The sequence below is a fragment of the Balaenoptera physalus genome (genome assembly GCF_965194825.1).
Source record: "Balaenoptera physalus genome assembly, chromosome: 21".
NCBI classification, from domain to species: domain Eukaryota; kingdom Metazoa; phylum Chordata; class Mammalia; order Artiodactyla; family Balaenopteridae; genus Balaenoptera; species Balaenoptera physalus.
In genome coordinates this window covers 25,564,838-25,585,472 of record NC_138902.1, presented here as the reverse complement: position 1 = coordinate 25,585,472, position 20,635 = coordinate 25,564,838, and the positions used below count along the sequence as shown (strand labels likewise).

General features: G+C 39.2%; 1 protein-coding gene across 8 annotated transcripts in view; it reads right to left on the bottom strand.

Moving 5' to 3' along the window:
- TUSC3 (tumor suppressor candidate 3) overlaps positions 1–20,326 on the bottom strand; it is a 188,242-nt gene extending 167,916 nt beyond the window's left edge. For 5 of the 8 annotated variants that reach the window (XR_014258269.1, XR_014258270.1, XM_082444532.1 and 2 more), the window contains exon 1: positions 19,970–20,325. Coding sequence is in view for 6 of the 8 variants with exons in the window: in XM_082444532.1 (XP_082300658.1) it covers positions 19,970–20,107 (138 nt within the window). In the remaining 2 variants the exon portion in view is untranslated. Of the gene's footprint in view, positions 1–19,969 lie in introns of all 8 variants that reach the window. The other 3 variants (XM_082444531.1, XM_082444535.1, XM_082444534.1) reach the window with 1 other exon arrangement.
- Between the last annotated feature and the right edge of the window lie 309 nt (positions 20,327–20,635).

Genomic DNA, 20,635 nt, shown 5'->3' with positions numbered 1-20,635 from the left:
TGAGACAAGAAATCACTTTATTTTATGTTTTAGCGGATAGTGAAATGTTGAATCGAAACAACATGACTATCCCAATTTAGGTATCTTCCCAATATTCTCTATAATATTAATAAGTGCAATTTGGAAATGCAGAGTCCCTTGCTATGAGGCTAACAAAGATATATAAAGTGACAGCCATAAAAGGAAAAAACATCTGAACTTAATAATTTTTCTATTTTGAAACCTTGAGTAAATATCTGAGAGAGGAACAGTGATTTATCCTATAATGGGGTGAGTGGGAGGGAAACATTTCTATAAAGCAGTTAATGGAAGAAAATTTATTTTAAAAATATATTCCACTAAACAAGTTTTAGGCAGATTGAAAATTTCTTTTTAATTTTTAATTTTAATTGTAAGTTTCCCATGTGAAAAAGAAAATAAAATGTCTATTTCTCTTTGAACTTATTTATCAGTTTAACTGGTATCCTGAGGCTGCAAGATGAGCGAGCTGTTTAAAATAATTCTCATCATTTCCAACTACTTATTTCTGTGAATAACCATTTTCTCCTTACTATGCAATGTCAGAACTACGAGCTTTAAAAATCACTGAGGATGGTTTCACTCCATCCTCAGAGGTTCAGCTTGTTCTTATTCTTCCCACCGTACAGCATCCTCCCTTCCCAATTGCTCTTGGACCAGCAGCAAACATGCAGACAATATCCTTACTTCACCAGCCTCCACCATTACATAAAGTCGGATTCCTGTAACAAATCCAGATATGGATACGTGCACACACATACATGCCTGCTCATCTTCTTGAGCTCCTGCTTTTCTGATTGAACTCTGATACTTCCATTTTATTATCACTTCAATTTTATCACTTCAACTTTATAGCCTTACCAGAAGTCTTGTATTAAATAATGTTGCCCTATACACTGACTATCATAACTGTTTATGTTGATTTTTATAAGGCACCACTTAAAAATACGGAAAAATCTAAAAGTGCAAGCTCACCTACTTTACTAGGTAGAATTCTAAAAAAATCCCCAGAGACCCATAACCCTTATATAATTCCCTCCTCATGAGTATGTACGAGACTTGTGAACATGATGGAACAGCACTTCTATAAGTATGTTACCTTATACGGCAAAGATGTGCAAATGCAGTCAGTTAACTTTTAGTTACTCACAAGGGAGATTATACTGAGTGGGCCCGACCAAATTAGATGAGCATTTCCAAAGTAAGTGAAGAGTCAGAGACACGAGCCTACTGGCCTGGAAGAAAGCAAACGGCCATGTTTTAAACGGACCATGGAGAGAGCCGCACAGCTAGGACCTGAGGGTGGCCTTAAAGAGCCGAGAGAACACAGCCAGCAAGAAAGTACGCAACTGGGTCCTTAAAACTGCCAGGAACTGAATTCTGCCAACAACCTGAGTGAGCTAAGAAGAGGATCTAGAGCTCCAGATGAGAATGCAGCCCAGCCACACCTGAACTTCAGCCACACCTGTGAGCCCCTAACAGGGAACCCAGACTTCTGACCTGTAGAAACTATGAGATAAAAAAAAATGAGCATTATTTGTAGTCACTAAATTTGCAATAATTTACTATGCATTAATAGAAAACTAATACATTCACAAACCACCTTTGTATTTATAAACTATTTCTGAATGCTCCTAGTGGATTATTCATCTTAAGAGGAAGAGATAAGAGTGATGGAAACATAAACTGCAAAGCAGCTCTATTAATAGCTACACCACACTTTCTAAAAGATAAAGATTATTTTAGAAGAGACACTATACAATCTACAAATGATAACATCTCAGAAGAAAACCGTGAAAAAAAAAAAACAGCAGTTGGTAAATCACTGCAGTGCTTAACCTCATGCAATAATTCTGTAATGACACCCCTGGTTATAAGAAAATGCTGGGAATGGTTTTTATCTCCAAAATCTGTAAAGCCAGAGACTCCTGCCTAGCTGTCATTGCAGCTGTTTTTCCATTTCTTTCTTGGGTATGAAAGATGACTTAAAAATCAATTCTTACCTCTTTTTCTTAATGGTTTGATCATGTATATCCAGAAATCATACATTACTGATGCATTTTAAATCAGAGACCTATGAATGATTATGAATTCATATTGGCTTATTTCTCATAAAATGATCCAGAGCTGAAACAGTCCATAAGAAATTTAGCTAGAGTTAATACTGTTAAACAAAAGGCTGCCATTTGTAAAAGATCAAGTGTTGCCAGATTTCTACAAGATCATTTAAGCAGAAGCAATATTCCATACATCTGTGAAATACTGCAAACATGAAAAAGTTTATCTGATTCATAAAAACGTCGTAACATCAGGAAATTGGTTTGAGACCTTGGAAGTAAGAGATGGAGGAAATGAAGGTCACCGTTAACTGCCTAACAATTTCTCATTTTAAAACTGCAATACTGTCACCTAATCAAAGAAAAAAGCTTATATAAAATTTTCAGAATTACAACTAATTCCTTACATTTTCTGTATCTATAGTGGGCGTTCCCCTAATCTCTTAGCTAGATCCTCCAGAGCTACTAAAATGGAAACCATTCATTGTCCTTAACTTTCACTCAGGGACAAGGGTAAGGTTAGAAGCCCCTCAGTTGGGTGTCCTCACATAAAAATCCCTGCTCCTTTATGAATCATACCGTCAAAACCCAACACTCTCCATCTTGTTCAGGCACTGTCATCTACCGAACTACTGCTCACTACCCTTCATCTTTCTGTTATTCTGAGCATTGAATAAAGTCCACATAAACAGTCTTACATCCTAGCCTTTCAGCTCCTTATCCTCATTATTTCTAACGACGAACCTCAACTCCACTGCAGCCACTCACCACCAGGGTCTCGTCTGGTACCTCTGAAATGATAAACCGATGGAAGCCACTAATGACAAAAACCTGCTCAACCAGTTCCCTCACCCTGGTTCCCCCACATCCTTCCGAACCTCCTCTCTCACTGGAGCCTTGCTTCTTTCGCCTCTCGGCACCTATGGTCTTCTCCTTCCATATCGTTCACCCCACAGCACATATTCACCTCTCCTCCCACTCTTTCCATCTCACCCACCTGAAAACCTCCAACCCCGAACCCATCCAACTGCCTACATTTCTTGTCCCGATAGCTCCCCTTCTGAGCTCAGCCAGAGGGAAAGAAAATCAAATATTCAACACATGATTTCCAAACTCACATAGCCCTTTCTGTGACTTAACAGTGCCTCTGTGTTTTCTGAGTAAAATTACCTATTCTAGCTATTTAAAATGGGTAATTCTAGGCAAATTACCTAACACCTCTTCCAGCTATTTAAGACTGTATTCACTGTTCTAGACCTCCCCGCCCTACCAGCTTATTCCTCCTTCCTAGTTTATCTTCCATTTCACAGAGAAAACATCAATCTCTGCCAACAAAAGAACAAATGTGCCTGCAACTGCGCCCGCTTCTTTTATCCATTTCTCCCACTGAAAGGTAAGAGAGGTCAATACTCCTTGGAACAATCCAAAGAGCTTAAATTACAGAGCCCTAACAGCTCCAGATCTCAGTATTTAAAAAAATACAGGTGGATTTCTCCAACTTATGGGTTGGCAGGGAGACTCTGCACATCCTGTTCACTGGAGGACCCAGGCTGACGCGGCACCCACCGCATCAAACGTTCCCAGTCACCGTGCCAGAGGGAAAAAGACAACGGCAAAGCATGTAATGACCCTCGGAGCTTCTGCCTAGAACCGACACGTGGCACATCTGCTCACAACTCACGGGCCAAAGTCAGTCTTGGGGCCACGCCTGAGTTCACGAGAGTGGGGAAGTGCAATCCCGTCACAGGCATGGAAGAAAACCCAAAACCACCTGAGAACAGCGCTGAGAACCACCACCACATTCCTGTAGGAAGCTGATCCCACCTGAGGGTCTCGCTTCCCACTCCTTGCTCCCATCCTCTCAGCCACCTGGCTCTGCTTCAGTTATCTTCCCTCTCCATGTCAAGCTCTTCTCCAGCCACCACTCACTTAACTCTCCACCCATTCACAGCAAAAGTGCTTCATAAGAAGAGCTGGCTGTGTCTACTTCCTCACGACCCACTCATTCACTAACCCACTCACTCCCTTCTAGTTTCCATCCTAGCACTACAGTTAAACTGCTCTGCCTAAATCCAAAGGACTCTTTACAGTTTTTGTTTAGCCTGTCACCATTCGTCTCTGTTGACCTCTGTCTTGCTGAAACATTCCTCCCCTGTGACATCCACAATCTGCTGTGTTTCTTCCTAGCTCTCCGGCAGCGCAGTCTTGGTCTCTTTTGCAAACTTGCCTTCTGAAGGACAGTGCAATACTGCCATCCCTGAGGGTCTGCATTTGCTCTTCCTTTTCACTCTGTATACTCTGGCGCGGGGATTTTGAACCAGCACCAAAAACTCAATTCCCATTGATGCTCATGATTTTCCAAATCCATTTCATCTTCAGCCCAGATCAAAGGTCCGTATCCAGACATTCCACTGCCTCTCAAACACCTGTTTAGATTTCACACAGGCATCGCGCACATCCTTAAAAGTGAACATGTTATCTTCCTTCCAAAACCTCTTCCTTCTCCTGTTTCCCATTTCAGTAAATAGAATTTCCCTTTTACCAAGAAATGTAGTCATTATTCTTACCTCCTTTTCCCTCATCCCACACACAATCAACCACCAAGAACTGCCTCATCTGGCTCCCAGAGCTCAAAAATCCAGTGGTCGTTCTGCATTCTCACTGCCACAACCTTCGACAAGTCATCACTGCCTCTCACATCCAGTTCTGCTGTAGCCTCTTGAGCAGACTGCTGCCCTTCCTCCAACGTCGCATCCGCACCTAAGCTAATTTCCACAGCAGGGCCAGAGCAACCCTCCGAAATATAAACCTCATCCACACCTAAGCTAATTTCCACAGCAGGGCCAGAGCAACCCTCCGAAATATAAACCTCATCCGCACCTAAGCTAATTTCCACAGCAGGGCCAGAGCAACCCTCGAAATATAAACCTCATCCTCACCTCTAAGATAAAACCCTTCACTTCCTCCCCCGGACCTCAAGGTCAAGCCTAGACATGGCTTGCATGTCTAGACAATGGCAAATCCTTTGGGATTTGACTCTGGCTTCCATTCCAGCCTCCACCCTGCCACTCCCCAACCTGTGCATTCTAAGCCGAGCCATGTCAACTACTTTGAGTTTCCTGAATTTGTTGTGTTTTTTCATACTTCTTGACCTTTACTAGTACTATTTCTTCTTCTTAGAATACTTCTCCCTTCATTAAGTCATCTCCTATGTGTATCTTCAGTTTTCAGCTGACCCCGATGTGTTAACATAACACCACGGCACCCAACAGTTCCCAGTTTATGCATCTCTCACACCACACTATAACTGCCTGTTTTCCTGTCTGAATCTCCTACAGGACTATGAGCTATAGGACACATCAGGGCAGTGGCTGTCTTGTTCACCATTTTACCTCCAAAATCCAGTATGGTGTCTGACATGTAGTATTCATCAACAAATATTTGTTGGAAAAAAGGAATGGTAGATCACATTTTAGAGAAATGTCAGTGACATGGCCCTTTATTCAGTAATGTGCCGTATTTTAGGGAGATGACACTCAAATATACTTATTTTCTATCATTTATTTCAATATTATTATTTCTATTTAAAACAATCAAAATGGACATAATACGAAAAACATTTACAACGTATTTAAGAAACCAATAAGCAGACAAACAATCATAAAACATAAAAGACTCATCTACTTTGGGCTTCTGTTCTGATTATGATGACACAGACAAGTGAGACTAGGAACTTCCCACACTAAAGAAGTTTAGATTTTAGTAACAAATCAGGAAAACAATACAGAAAGGTCCCTGGGATCATCTACTTACCACGACATGATGGAATCCTGTGAAAATACAAAAACCAAAGGACTGCAATCTGTGTAGAAAATGCCATAGGGCTAACCTAACCTAACTTTACAAAAGTAGCTTTACAAAGAAAAGGGATACGAAGAAAAGGAAAACAACACCCTATTTCCCTCACCAATTCCGTTTTTAGATAATGAAATAGGTTCTTTCTATTCTGCTAATATGTATCTTGAACATTAGAGGCCAGTGCTAATGATTGTACTCAGACAAATTACTACTTTTCTAAGTTTTCTTATCTATATGAATTACTGCAGATATAGCACCTATGCAGTATTTTGAAAACTATAGCCATGTACAAAAATAGCTTATTGTTTTAATTTGTGGCTTTGTAGATTACATATTTGAAACAGGCAAATATAAGGCAAGTATAAATCTAATTGCTATCTGATAGGCAAATAAAAAGAACTGAAATAGCTCTGCCACAATTAGTTTTAGTTATCCTCTGTGGATCATATAACTCAAATTGTTGAAAACTAGTATTAGTTAAGCTTCTTTACGATAAGGATATTGTAATCAAATAAGAGCAGAACTATTACTAAGATTCAACCTCTAAGACATAAAATTACCTTTGATATATAGAGAAACTACCATAAATCATTCTATTACCATATTTCATATAATCATACCATCTAGAAAGGATCTAAGCAAACGTTTAATCCAATAGTTTTTAACTTTTTAAAAATCTAAGATACGTTACAGGTGCTCATGCCAGAAAAATCCATTTATGCCATAAATGAAAAACGTTTATAATTTCAGACAGCCAATGGGAAACTTTCCCTATTTTCCCCAGATTCAGACATCATGATCTTGTTCAATGTTCTCATTTTACAGTTGAACAAACTGATGCTTCAAAAGGTTAAGTGCCTTACCCAAGAGCCCAGGGTTCATATCAAAGAAACTGGAACCCACGTATCATTTTTCAGAACTAACTTTTATAAAACCCTTGACATTTTGTAAAGTTCGCATTTTATTTCATTTCATCTTCAAAACAACCCCATGCGGGGAATTATCTCTAGTTTATAAAGAAGAAAATTGTGGTCCAAATAGATAATTTGGAAAGATAAACAATGGGGCTAGAATTCACATTACCTGCTTTTCTCATTCTAATTCCATTCTATAAGACTACCAAACAGTAAAATAAGAAAAAAGACAAGGAGAAAGCAAATGACAAAACCAAATTATACAGAGCGTCACCGGCTTCCATTAAACGCCAAAGAAAAGTGACAATTAAAATCAATAGCAAAGGGCTTCCCTGGTGGCATAGTGGTTAAGAATCCGCCTGCCAATGCAGGGGACAAGGGTTCAAGCCCTGGTCCGGGAAGATCCCACATGCCATGGAACAACTAAGCCCGCGCACCACAACTATGGAGCCTGTGCTCTAGAGCCCGCGTGCCTACAGCCTGTGCTCTGCAACGAGAAGCCACTGCAATGAGAAGCCCATGCACCACAAAGAAGATCCAGTGCAGCCAAAAATAAATAAATAAAACAAATAAATTTTAAAAAAATAAAAAATAAAATAAAATCAATAGCAAAAAAAATAGTAGAGGTGATAGTGGTGTTCTAATAATCTATGTTATCCATCATTCTGGTATAAAGCCATGTAAGGGTCAAGTCACAAGAGTCAAGGGTGGTGGTGAGCTTTTGAAAAAAAGGAAATAGGAGTGATGTCAGCATAAGTCAGCCCTCATTTTTATCCTTCCCTCCCCTCAACAACAAAAATTCAGCATCCATCCAAAAGCAAAAGTACCTCTGTAGGAGTTGTGGGATCCAGAAACCCAAATTGAGCTGACTGGTGAAGTACTATATGTGTCAAAACAAACGTGCAAAGTCTGGAAAAGGAGACCACTTACTCAAATGTGCAGATACCAATAATGTAGGGAATCAAGGATCACGAAAAATCAGGTAAATATGACACCACCAAAGGAAACTAATAAAGCTCTAATAATGGATACTAAAAAAATGCAGATCTATGAACTGTCAGACAAACCCCTTAAAGAAGTTTAGTGACCTACAAGAACATGCACACAGGCAACTAAATTAAATTAGGAACACAATGCATCAACAAAACAAGAAGTGGAATAAACAGAAATTAAAAAAAAAACCCAAACAGAAATCCTAAAGTACAAAAGTACAATAACTGGTCAGAAGAATTCAATGGAGAGTTTCAAAACCAGACTCAACCATGGAAAAGAAAGAATCAGTGACCTGGAAGATAGGACAATTGAAATTATCCAGTCAGAAAAACAAAAAGAAAAAAGAATGAAAAAGAGTGAAGAAAGCCTATAGGAATTATGGGACACAATGAAAGGAACAATGTTTGCATTACAGGAATTCCAGAAGGAGAAGATAAAGAAAAAGAGACAGAGAGTATATTTAATGCAATAATAGCTGAAAACTTCACAAACCTGGGGAGAGAAATAGACCTCTAGTTCCAAGAGGTCCAAAGGACTGCAAATAGGTTAAACCCAAACAGGGCTACACTGAGCACCTGTCAAATGCTGTAAGAAGTCAAACAGGAAAAGTAACCATGATCAAATGGTTACTGCCAAATCTTTAATCATTTGAAGAAAGGAATGATGACATTTTCTCAAGAGCCAATTTAGTAGCAGAATCTGTCACATAGGAAAATTAAGTATTCATGAAAAATTATGCATATCAAATGCCTTTAAAAGTTTCTTTTGTAATGCCAAATCAACTTATGCTACTCATGAAAATTCACTTTGGAAACATAAAACAAACCACAGAACATCCTGCAGTCATTCACCAATATCAGCACCAAAGCTAACGTTCATTAAGCACTTATGTTCCAGGCACTATGCTAAGTATACTTTAGAGAATTATCTCACGTAAGGCTCACAACTCTATAGTAGGGACTAACAAACTATCTCCACTTTACAGATAAGGAAATTGAAGCTCAGAGAGATTAAGTATCTCGACCAAAGTAACTTTACTAAGCATTTACCAAGCACAAGGCACTATGCTTGAATATGGAAATACAGATACAAAAATAAACCCACAACCCTTCTCCTCAAAGGGCTTGTAGAACAACAGTAATGACAGACAATAGGCAATAATTCACTTAAGTGCCATAAAGAATAAGCACAGACATCTATCTATCTGAGCACAGGGTAGGAATTCCTGATCCAAAACGGGGAAGAAGGGGTACCCTGCTTAAGTTAACACTGGAAGGAAGCATGTAACAGTGGTGAGATAGAAAACAGGAGAGTCAGACAAAGGCTCACTCAGGAAAAGCACTCAAGAGCATGCAAAGAACGCTGGATTGCACCCTAGAGCCATGTAGAGAGTACCCCCCAAGACAGCACTGGCTAGGAAGTCCCAGGGGACATCTTCAGCTCGGGTGTAGGAAGGGGTGTTGAAGAAAGTCACGACTGAGTAAACGTTTGAAACTAAGTGAATGTGCCCGGATTTCTGGCTCTGGCAAAGAGATGTATGACAAGGCTTTCCTTAGCGTTAGGGGCTGTAGGAGGCACTATTTGGGGAAGACAGATGGAACAGAAACTTACATACTTTCGGCATCCATGTAGGTTACAGAGTTCTGACTCTTGTGACTTAGGCTTCCCTTAGACTAATTTCATTTATTTAAACAGCTTCATAAAGAAACAGATGGCCTAATTTTATAAATTATGTTCTCAAAGGGGTCAAGTCTAAGCAGTATTCATAGCTTTGTTTTAGAGCTGCCAAACCGGTAATCATTTTGAAGTTTACAAAACAAGTACCCATGAAGAAGTTCAGAAAAGATCAGCCATGAAAAGACAGAGGAAATGATAGTGTACTTAAAGTAATAAAGAGGGGAGGGGCAGAGACAAGACAGCATAACTGAGCACGGGGATGCAGAAATAGCAACTCTGGAGGCAGGAAAACTCCCTCCTGGTCCCAGCTTTGTTATTTAGCCTGAAATCTGATTTTCCTGCTCCATCATTCTATAACGCAGTGTTTAAACACCACACACACACACACGCACGCGCGCGAGCGCGCGCGCGCGCGCGCGCGCGCGCACGATAGTTACTATTCGCTTTATGATTTGGAAAACGCTCCAACATCAAAGCCTGTGACTCATGCTGCTCTCCGTAGGAAGCGATGCTGAGTGAGTGCCATGATGATGGTGTTACACCTTGACTCAGCCACTCCTTCTCCCCATAAAGGCTCCAAGAGGAAAAATGCACAGGACACAAGTGCAAGACACAGCAAAGCCACTCCACTTTCATGAGTATGAGAAAAATCTTTTATTCCCTTTGAAAGCTTCCACTCTAAAAAAACACGAACCAATCAGCATTGCACAAAGCCTGATCTTTGAGGAAGGTCCCAGTTTTTCTTTTGCTTAATCTTAACTCAGATGTTAACTAAAAGAACATTATTAAAACATGATCATTTTAAAAATAAAATTAAGTATCTTCCTGAATTTTATTTCACATGTCTTTAAAATGAAACTACGTATCAATCTATTAGATACACAAAAGCAAAAGGAATAAGTATTTCTTAAAAACATTCAAATAGAAAACAGCATACAGCAAATATATCTCGGGCATACTTACTCTCTTCCACTCTGTTCTTGGGCTAATAGTTTTTAAAGCACATAATAAATTTATGCCCAATTTCTTTCCTACAACGTTTTGGACATAACTTTTGAATAGAGAATTTCAATTCATACAATAAAAACAAAATTATTTTAATAAGAGGAACATGAAAATTCACTTCAACGACAGCGAAACATACACAAACTTCTTCTAATACTGACAACTGATCAAAGACTGGGGACAGCTATACATACTTAAATGGTCCTCCACTAATATTTGATAACTAATTCACAAAGAGGGTCTGGTTACTAAAACACAATGTAGAAAGAGTTCTTTGTCTGCCTGCTAATGCAGGGGACACGGGTTCGAGCCCTGGTCTGGGAAGATCCCACATGCCGCGGAGCGGCTGGGCCCGTGAGCCACAACTACTGAGCCTGCGCGTCTGGGGCCTGTGCTCCGCAACAGGAGAGGCCGCGATAGTGAGAGGCCCGTGCACCGCGATGAAGAGTGGCCCCCACTCGCCACAACTAGAGAAAGCCATCGCACAGAAACGAAGACCCAACACAGCCAAAAATAAATATAAAAATAAATAAATAAATAAGACCTGGTGCAACCAAATAAATATTTAAAAACAAAAAGAAAGAGTTCTTTGGGGTAAGGCTGTAAACTTACAAGTTGTACAGTCACGGGTAAAACCCTTAATCCAAGAGGACCTTCCTCGGTAGAACGCTTTCCAATACAAAAAATCAGAAATTCAATTTGAAATGTCTTAAACAATAAGAAAGCTTATTAACTCATATAACAAGGAGTCCAGAGTTGAAGCATTTACAAGGCTAGTCAAGTCATGCCATCAAGTGCCCACGTTCTTCCCAATTTTCTACTCTGCCAGCATAAACTTACTGGTTTTGCCCTCAGGCTTGTACTTTTTGTGATTACAAGATGGGTTCAGCAATGCAAGCATCACATCCTCATACACATATCCAAAGACAGGAAGAAAGAATTACCCCACTTTGGGTCCTTTATGAAGAAGGAGGAAACTTCCAAAAGCCCCACATAATTGTATCATGTGCTCACCTCTAAACCAATAATTTTCAGGGTACTGGGTAATCATGATAATCTTTGACTAATAAAAATGATTGCTTGGGGCTTGGGATAGTCCCAATTCCTCCTACTCCTTAAATAAAACCAAGGTATACTGTTAACAAAGACAAAGGTAAGGCAAACGAAACTCTGTCACAATCACCAAGATACTGTGATGATTACAAACAATTTAGGTGAAATGCCTGGCATTCTATCCTCTATCGACTCTCCTGTTATGTTTTTTTTCATTTTCTGAAATAAGCCTTATTTCCAACTCCCAAGTTGGTTAAATTCACCAAATTATAGGACAGTATCTCATTAAATTTAATATTTAATATGAATAGTAAGATCTTACAATTTGTAATCAATCTTGTACTTTAAGTTTTACCACAAAAATCAAATGAGATAACTTTCCAATGGTTTGCTTTGTTTCCAAGCAGAGAAGACACTGAACCACAATATTTCTCCAAAAGTTGAGTCAAATCATATTGACAGCAATATTAAGCCATCTCTAAAAATACACATCTAAAATAAACAGTTCCATTTAATAAAATCAGTACCACAATTTACCTAACCTATACTCAAGTGCCCCTTTTCATTAAAGATGGTTGAGTTTTCATAGTAACATACAGGGGAAAGAAAATTTCCTTTTCACTTCCAAACATCAAACTAGTTAGGTATCTTCATATGAGCAACCAAAAATGTAATAACAATAAATGTTAGTAAAGACTTCCTTTTATTCTTAACTTTTATCAATTCATTAATGGCTTCAGGATGCTATACTTCTAAGTTAGGACTTTTATCACAGATTGTGAAACACTCTGTAACATAAGCTCACTGTTGACACTGACCTTTTTCCTTCTGACATTAAACAGAGAGACAATCAGGCAAGCAGGTAGAGAGATAGACAGATAGATATCAATTACTATGAAAATAAATACTGTCTATTTTTCTGAATAATATATTTGAAATTTTACTATTCAAACTAAATATTTATGTTTTACGTATCTATGTATAATAGAGGAATCATATTTTTGCAAGATGCTCTTCTTAAATCTATGTACGACTCTGCAAGAAATTATGTGAAGTCAGCCTCTCTGTGTACAACGTGCAAAACATAAGAGCTACAAAGATAATAGTATTATATATGGCAAGTGATTACTTAAAAATAAGGTTAAAATTTGTTCCCCATAAAACAGCACTGTTGAGAGCAATGAGAAAACAGATGGGCCAGATGGGCAGAGGAAAGGATTGAGAGTTCCCTTTTAGGTATGTTCAATTTTTTTTCTGTTTTAAATTTTATTTATTTTTTTATACAACAGGTTCTTATGCTCAATTTGAGAAGCTGCAGAAATCTTGCCAACGGATAGAATAAAAACTGGATAGACACTGACGTAAATACTACCTATTTGGTGCACACATACGCATGCACACAGTGTTACATTTGTTCATGATCTAGCAGGAGAAGAGTTACTCCTATACTTAGCCAAAGGTAAATCTTCTATCTTGGCGAAATTAGCATGATGCTCCAGGTGGGAGTCTTATGGAAAGAAGCAATCATTACATGGTCTAACACACCAAACAAACCTGGAGACTACTAAGGTAGTTACAGGCATACTGATCACACTCACATCCAAACTCACTGACTATTTAAGGCTAAAGAGAATATGCACAAGTAAATGCAGCCCAAAACAGTTAACAAACAGCTGATGAATCTGTGGCTGAAGTTTCACGTTTCTGCCCTTTCCCTTTCTCTGTGTCTTCCACGTAGAAGAGAACACATATACAAGGGGCTGAACATGCTGGTGTTTTGTGTATGTGGAAGAAAATATCCTGAAGTGTTCCCTTCTGACCCAGGTTAGATCCCTTGCGTAGGCAGACGGTTCGTCACGGTTTCGACATAACTTGCAAGGACAAGTACTGACTGACTTTGTTCTAGGCTATCTTTTCAAGGATGTTTGTATAGTACACAGCTCTGCTAGACACTGTGCCTTCTAGAACAAAGATCAGGTTTGTTCACTTTCCAATTTAATAAAGACAGTGACTCCCTCTAAGGCTGAAGTCAAATACGTTTACTGCCCATCATGAAAGATTTGGGTTCCATAAGCTCAAGGTCCTCTCCTGCTCTGAAATTCACTACATTCGCAGATGTCAGCTGGCCTGCGTCACCAGCACAAACGCTGATACTCTGGCAATTCTATTACTGTAATAAACTGTCCGCCTGTGACCCAGGAATCCCATGCCTTCTGCCATTATCCATGAAACTGCGGCAGGGTAAGCCTCAAAGTTATTGACAAGCAGTTTGGGCCATTTTAAGTGAGACCTGTCATTTCCAATTACTCTTCAAGGAGTTACTGTACACAAAATCTAACTTAGCTGACACACCTGCCTGACATCAACATGACAGGTATATATGTGTATACATATCAATGTATAATTACTATGCATTTCTTAAAGTTGTGCTCATATGTTTACAAACTATTTCTTCCACCTACGTTCTCTGCTTAAAGGTAAAATCAAAATCCATTGCTTACCTCCATCCTCTCCCTATCATTTGCTAAGACACTAAAGTCTCTATTTCAAGGCTGTGCCACTAAAGAGTAACTGGATATATACATCTCAGTGTAAAGTGTGTTTATAGAAGTTATCTCAGAGGCAACTAATAACACTACTTCTCTCTTAAAAAATATTTATGAGCCGCTACCTACATGTTGTCGCCTATTCGCTAATCATTTTCTTTGCGGAAAGTATAAATTATTATATTATAGTTGTCCTTCAGTATCCAAGGGGGATTGCTTCCAGGACCCCAGCAGATACCAAAATCTGAAACTGCTCAAGTCCCTCATGCTACAAAATGGTGTGGTACAGTCGGCCCTCTCTGAATGCAGGTACAAGACACCCAGACTTGAAGGGCTGACGGTAGCTGCTTTTGATGATGGTAAAGTCATTAAGTCCACTGGAAATCATTACAGAATTTGAGCTCTTTTCATACTATTATAAGAGGTCATTAGAGATTAAAACAATTCTAAATGAAGCTGATTAACTGATAAGTGTTAACAATATAAGAAACAGAGAAACTGTCAAAAATAATAGAAACCCATGATGCATCAGAAATGCAAATGATATAATACTAAGAAGCTAAAGTCTCCCACAAATCCATATCACTTAACATGAGGATTCAAAAATCACTTAACATGACTGTATTCAATGTAATTAAGGAAACTGACCATAAAGATCTCCCGTCAATTTTCTGTGCCTATTTAACTATTTCTTTTGACTATATTCTTAAAGAATATGGCCAAACTATTTTTTGATGAATGAAAATGTCATTTAGAAACAGATATATACCTATGTATGTAGACACACATACACAAATCCATGAATACTACCAATTCTTCCATGATGTAAAATCTCCTTTGGGAAGTTCTCAAGCAATGTTAGAGTTTGGAATTCTCAGTGTTTCATAATAAAGTAAGTAATGAACATTTTATTCCATAAACTATATAATTTACAATTATTATAAAGTCAGTTTATTTAGCAAAAAAATTAATTTGAAAAAATTTTTTATCACATTTTAGGATCTCATTATCATGTCTATCTTTCATTTAAATGAAGAATATATAATAGCAGCTACCAAATTACTGATCATTTGTTATGTTCTAGGCATTGCACTAAACACTTTAAATACAGTCTTATTTAATCCCAATGACAACACTGAGATGTAAGTATTATACCTGTATTTCCAAACAAAAGAACTAAAATTCAGGGAAGTTAAGTGGTTTGATGTCAATTAGATAGGATATGAATTGTAACTGGACCATCAGTTCTATTCAAAAATCTATGGTGGCAACTATTACTGCCATAAATGTTGCTTCCTTAAAAGCAACTATCGTCCAATTCCTGATTCCAGGTTCAACTTTAGATTTCCGTTTGGGTTCCCCAGAACAAAAGAATACACGATCCATGCCAAGTCAACTATTCCAGTACTTACGTTTGTAATATTTATTGTAGTAAATTAAGTTCCAGCTGTTATATTTTTCTGGCTCAATGGTGTCGAATCTCATACTGGGCAACAGGTTCTAAACTAAGCAAAAAAAAAAAAAAAAAGCAGCAGCAGCCACCACATATGATCAAAACAACTCTGGAATATCCCTAGAAAAGTAACACACTTGTGACCTATATTTCCAAGAAAGAATGTTTTTCTGCCAGTATTGGAGGAGATCATAGTTTCTGAACTGAGTACCAGATACCGAACTAGACTGCATTTCAGAGACATGCATGCTCATTTAGTAAAGTATTAAAACTTCAACTATATGTTCTTTTGCTCTTTTCCTTAAATAAAATATGTGTATTCTACAATATCACCATGTAGTATTATTAGACTCTCCTATTCAAGAGAAATAAAAGTTTTGGAAGACATCCTTTTTAAATCCTCAACAATTTTCTCCCTAATTTTGCATTTTTAAAATAACCTTTATAAAAAATATTTAATGGAAATAGATGTTATCACAATTTATAATTATACTAAATTAACAAATGTCACATGTTAAAGTAGTCTTACAATTGGAGATGCTAAGATGCTTTGAAGATGCACACTTTTTAGACTTCTTTTTGGGGCTTTTCCCCTCCCAACTGAAAGTTACCATGGTTACGATGATCTCTCTAGGAGATAAATCATCAGCATTTTCATGGAGTTCCTCATTGTTTTTAATGCCCTCTGCTCTGGTAATCTACACACAAAAAAACTACTTTTCAAATCTCCTCCTTTTCTCAAGAAAAACTATGCCCACAGCAAACATCATTCTCAATGGTGAAAAACTGAAAGCCTTTCCTCTAAGATGAGAAAGAAGACAAGGATGTCCACTCTCGCCACTATTATTCAACATAGTTTTGGAAGTCCTACTCATGGAAATCAGAGAAGAAAAAGAAATAAAAGGAATACAAATTGGAAAAGAAGAAGTAAAACTGTCACTGTTTGCAGATGACATGATACTATACATAGAGAATCCTAAAGATGCCACCAGAAAACTACTGGAGCTAATCAACGAATGTGGTAAAGTTGTGGGATACAAAATTAATGCACAGAAATCTCTTGCATTCCTATACACTAACAACGAAAGACCAGAAAGAGAAATTAAGGAAACAATCCCATTCACCATTGCAACAAAAAGAATAAAATACCTAGGAATAAACCTACCTAAGGAGGTAGAAGACCTGTACTCAGAAAACTATAAGACACTGATGAAAGAAATCAAAGATGACACAAACAGATGGAGAGATATACCATGTTCTTGGATTGGAAGAATCAATACTGTGAAAATGACTATACTACCCAAAGCAATCTACAGATTCAATGCAATCCCTATCAAATTACCAATGGCATTTTTTACAGAACTAGAACAAAAAAATCTTAAAATTTGTATGGAGACACAAAAGACCCCAATAGCCAAAGCAATCTTGAGGGGAAAAAAACGGAGCTGGAGGAATCAGACTCCCTGACTTCAGACTATACTACAAAGCTACAGTAATCAAGACAATATGGTACTGAACCAAAAACAGAAATACAGATCAATGGAACAGGATAGAAAGCCCGGAGATAAACCCACGCACCTATGGTCAACTAATCTATGACAAAGGAGGCAGGGATATACAATGGAGGAAAGACAGTCTCTTCAATAAGTGGTGCTGGGAAAACTGGACAGCTACATGTCAAAGAATGAAATTAGAACACTCCCTAACACCATACATAAAAATAACCTCAATATGGATTAAAGACCTAAATGTAAGACTGGACATTATAAAACTCTTAGAGGAAAACATAGGCAGAACACTCTATGACATAAATCACAGCAAGCATTTTTGACCCACCTCCTAGAGTAATGGAAATAAAAACAAAAATAAACAAATGGGACCTAATGAAACTTAAAAGCTTTTGCACAGCAAAGGAAACTATAAACAAGACGAAAAGACAACCCTCAGAATGGGAGAAAATATTTGCAAATGAATCAACGGACAAAGGATTAATCTCCAAAATAGATAAAGAGCTCGTGCACCTCAATATTAAAAAAACAACCCGGGCTTCCCTGGTGGCGCAGTGGTTGAGAATCTGCCTGCGAATGCAGGGGACACGGGTTTGAGCCCTGGTCTGGGAGGATCCCACATGCCGCGGAGCAACTAGGCCCGTGAGCCACAACTACTGAGCCTGTACGTCTGGAGCCTGTGCTCCGCAACAAGAGAGGCCGTGATAGCGAGAGGCCCGTGCACTGCGATGAAGAGTGGCCCCCGCTTGCCACAGCTAGAGAAAGCCCTCGCACAGAAACGAAGACCCAACACAGCCAAAAATTTTTAAAAAAAACAAAAAACAAACAAACAAAAAAACAACCCAATCCAAAAATGGGCAGAAGACCTAAATAGACATTTCTCCAAAGAAGACATACAGATGGCCAAGAGGCACATGAAAAGCTGCTCAACATCACTAATTATTAGAGAAATGCAAATCAAAACTTCATTGAGGTATCACCTCACACTGGTCAGAATGGCCATCATCAGAAAATCTACAAACAACACATGCTCGAGAGGGTGTGGAGAAAAGGGAACCCTCTTGCACTGTTGGTGGGAATGCAAATTGATACAGCCACTATGGAGAACAGTATGGCGGTTCCTTAAAAAACTAAAAACAGAATTACCATATGACCCAGCAATCCCACTCCTGGGCATATACCCACAGAAAACCACAATTCAAAAAGACACACGCACCCCAGTGTTCACTGCAGCACTATTTACAAAGCCAGGTTGCGGAAGCAACCTAAATGTCCATCAACAGACGAATGGATAAAGAAGATGTGGTACATATGTACAATGGAATATTATTCAGCCATAAAAAGGAACGAAATTGGGTCATTTGTAGAGACGTGGATGGACCTAGAGACTGTCATACAGAATGAAGTAAGCCAGAAAGAGTAAAACAAATATCGTATATTAACTCATATATGTGGAACCTAGAAAAATGGTACAGATGAACCAGTTTGCAAGGCAGAAATAGAGACACAGATGTAGAGAACAAACGTATGGACACCAAGGGAGTAAAGCCGTGGTGGGGGAGTGGTGGGATGAATTGGGAGATTGGGATTGACATGTATACACTAATATGTACAAAATAGATAATAAGAACCTGCTGTATAAAAATAAATAAAATTAAATTTAAAATATAAAAATAAATAAATTTTAAATATGTTGGCAAGGTTATAAGATAAAAAATTTTTAAAAAGAGAAAAACTATGAAATCTAAGAAATTTATATAAATACCAAATGCTAGGCAAAAAAATCGTTATATTTGTAAATACAGTCTTAATTTAACAATGGTTCTTCACCAAACCTCTTACTATAACACCACCAAGAATTTCACTAAGGCCTATTTTTATGTTAAAGTAAAAAAAGTTAAAAAATAAAGTTAAAGAGAAAATACTGAGTTCAGAGTTGTTTCAGGCAAGGAGTAAAGAGAAAGAGAATCAGAGATACTTGTGTGTGAGGCTGTTTTTTCACTCTTTCTACCCAGCTATCAAGAAAGTCACGGTAATATTTGAAACCCTAATTAGAGCCACGTGTATGTAAATAAAACTTCACCAGGAAAAACTATTTGCAATTAATATGGAGAGACACTCTCACTAAAATGACGTACAATTAGAAACCTTACTCACATTTCCAAAATAATTTTTTTTCTAATCCCACGAGATCAACCATCCAAGGTAGAGATGGATAACTGAAATTCACAAATAACTCTACAACTACTTTAAATACGGTCAGTTACTTCAATCCGCGTCCTCATCAGAGTTACTATAGGACTAAGATTGAAATCAGGTGATCTGAATTTCACAAATAAATTTGCGCAACCTAAATGTGAGGTTATTGGCACAATTATACCTTGAATTTAATATAAAAAAATACAGCTTTAAAAATGTATATAAAATACAGAATAACTTTAAACACGGTCTCAATATGATCTGTTGCCTCCTGAAACGGATAACGAAGGGAGCAGGGTAATGAACACAAGGGACAACTCGTTCCTATAGGTTTGAAATACTCCTAAAGGGTGTTTTCACATCCAACACACTTTTTACTGACTCGACGGCCCCGAAACTCTGCCTTCAAGTAAGGGTCAAAATCGCTCCGTGTCTTAAAGGTGTGAGGTGCTAGGCGCACGAAAGACGACGCTTCGTTGTTTTTTGAGAAAGCACTGGGCAACCCCACTTTTGAAACTGTGGAGCCCAAAGGACTCGCGCAAAGGCCTCCCAACCGCTCCCCAAAACAGCCATCACCCACACCCGGCGGCCCGGCTGCCTAGCAACGCGGGAAGGCTGCCTAGGAACGCGGCCCGCCTGCCAGGACCCGTCCTGGCCCTCCCGGGAATGCCCAGAGGATTCATTCTACCTCCTTTTTCTTCTGTCCTCCACCGAGCTGGATGCAGAGAAGCAGCAGGAGGAGGAGAAAGGGAAAGCTCCCGGTGGGCAGATACCGCGGTCGCCGCCCCGACTGCCTCCGGCGTGAAGGAGCGCCCCTGGCACCCATCGCCGCAGGGACGTGTCTCCTCCACGCTCGGTAACCGTGTGCGCCCAGCTCCTACCGGCGCCCTACACCTGCCAGGCCAGCCGCCGGGAGCCCCCTGACCGTCCCCCGTGGATGCCTGCGGCCTTGCCAGGGAGCCGGGAAGCACCGGAGGACGCCGAGGAGGAAACTGACGGAGCATCCGGTTCACTGGAAGAGGAGACCTGGAAAGGCCCGGGATGGGGCAGGAAGTGGGCGTGGCGAGGGAGCCGGAGCTTCCACGCACGCCGCGCTGCGTTCTCGGCCGGACTCCACCCCGAGACCCCGGCAGCGGAGGGCACGGATTTCCACCTCGCTGGTCTGAACCGTAGGCTGTCCTGCCACTGAAACCAACACCGGGTCCCGGGAATATGCGAGAGTCCTGTTTATCCAACACTTTACCTGGAACCAGAGACAGACATAATTGCCTTCTTCGATGATGGAGAAGAGCTTTGAGGAATTAGTAAGGATCTGGCCCTTCTAGCTAATGGCAATCTCTGATCCCATTGGGAC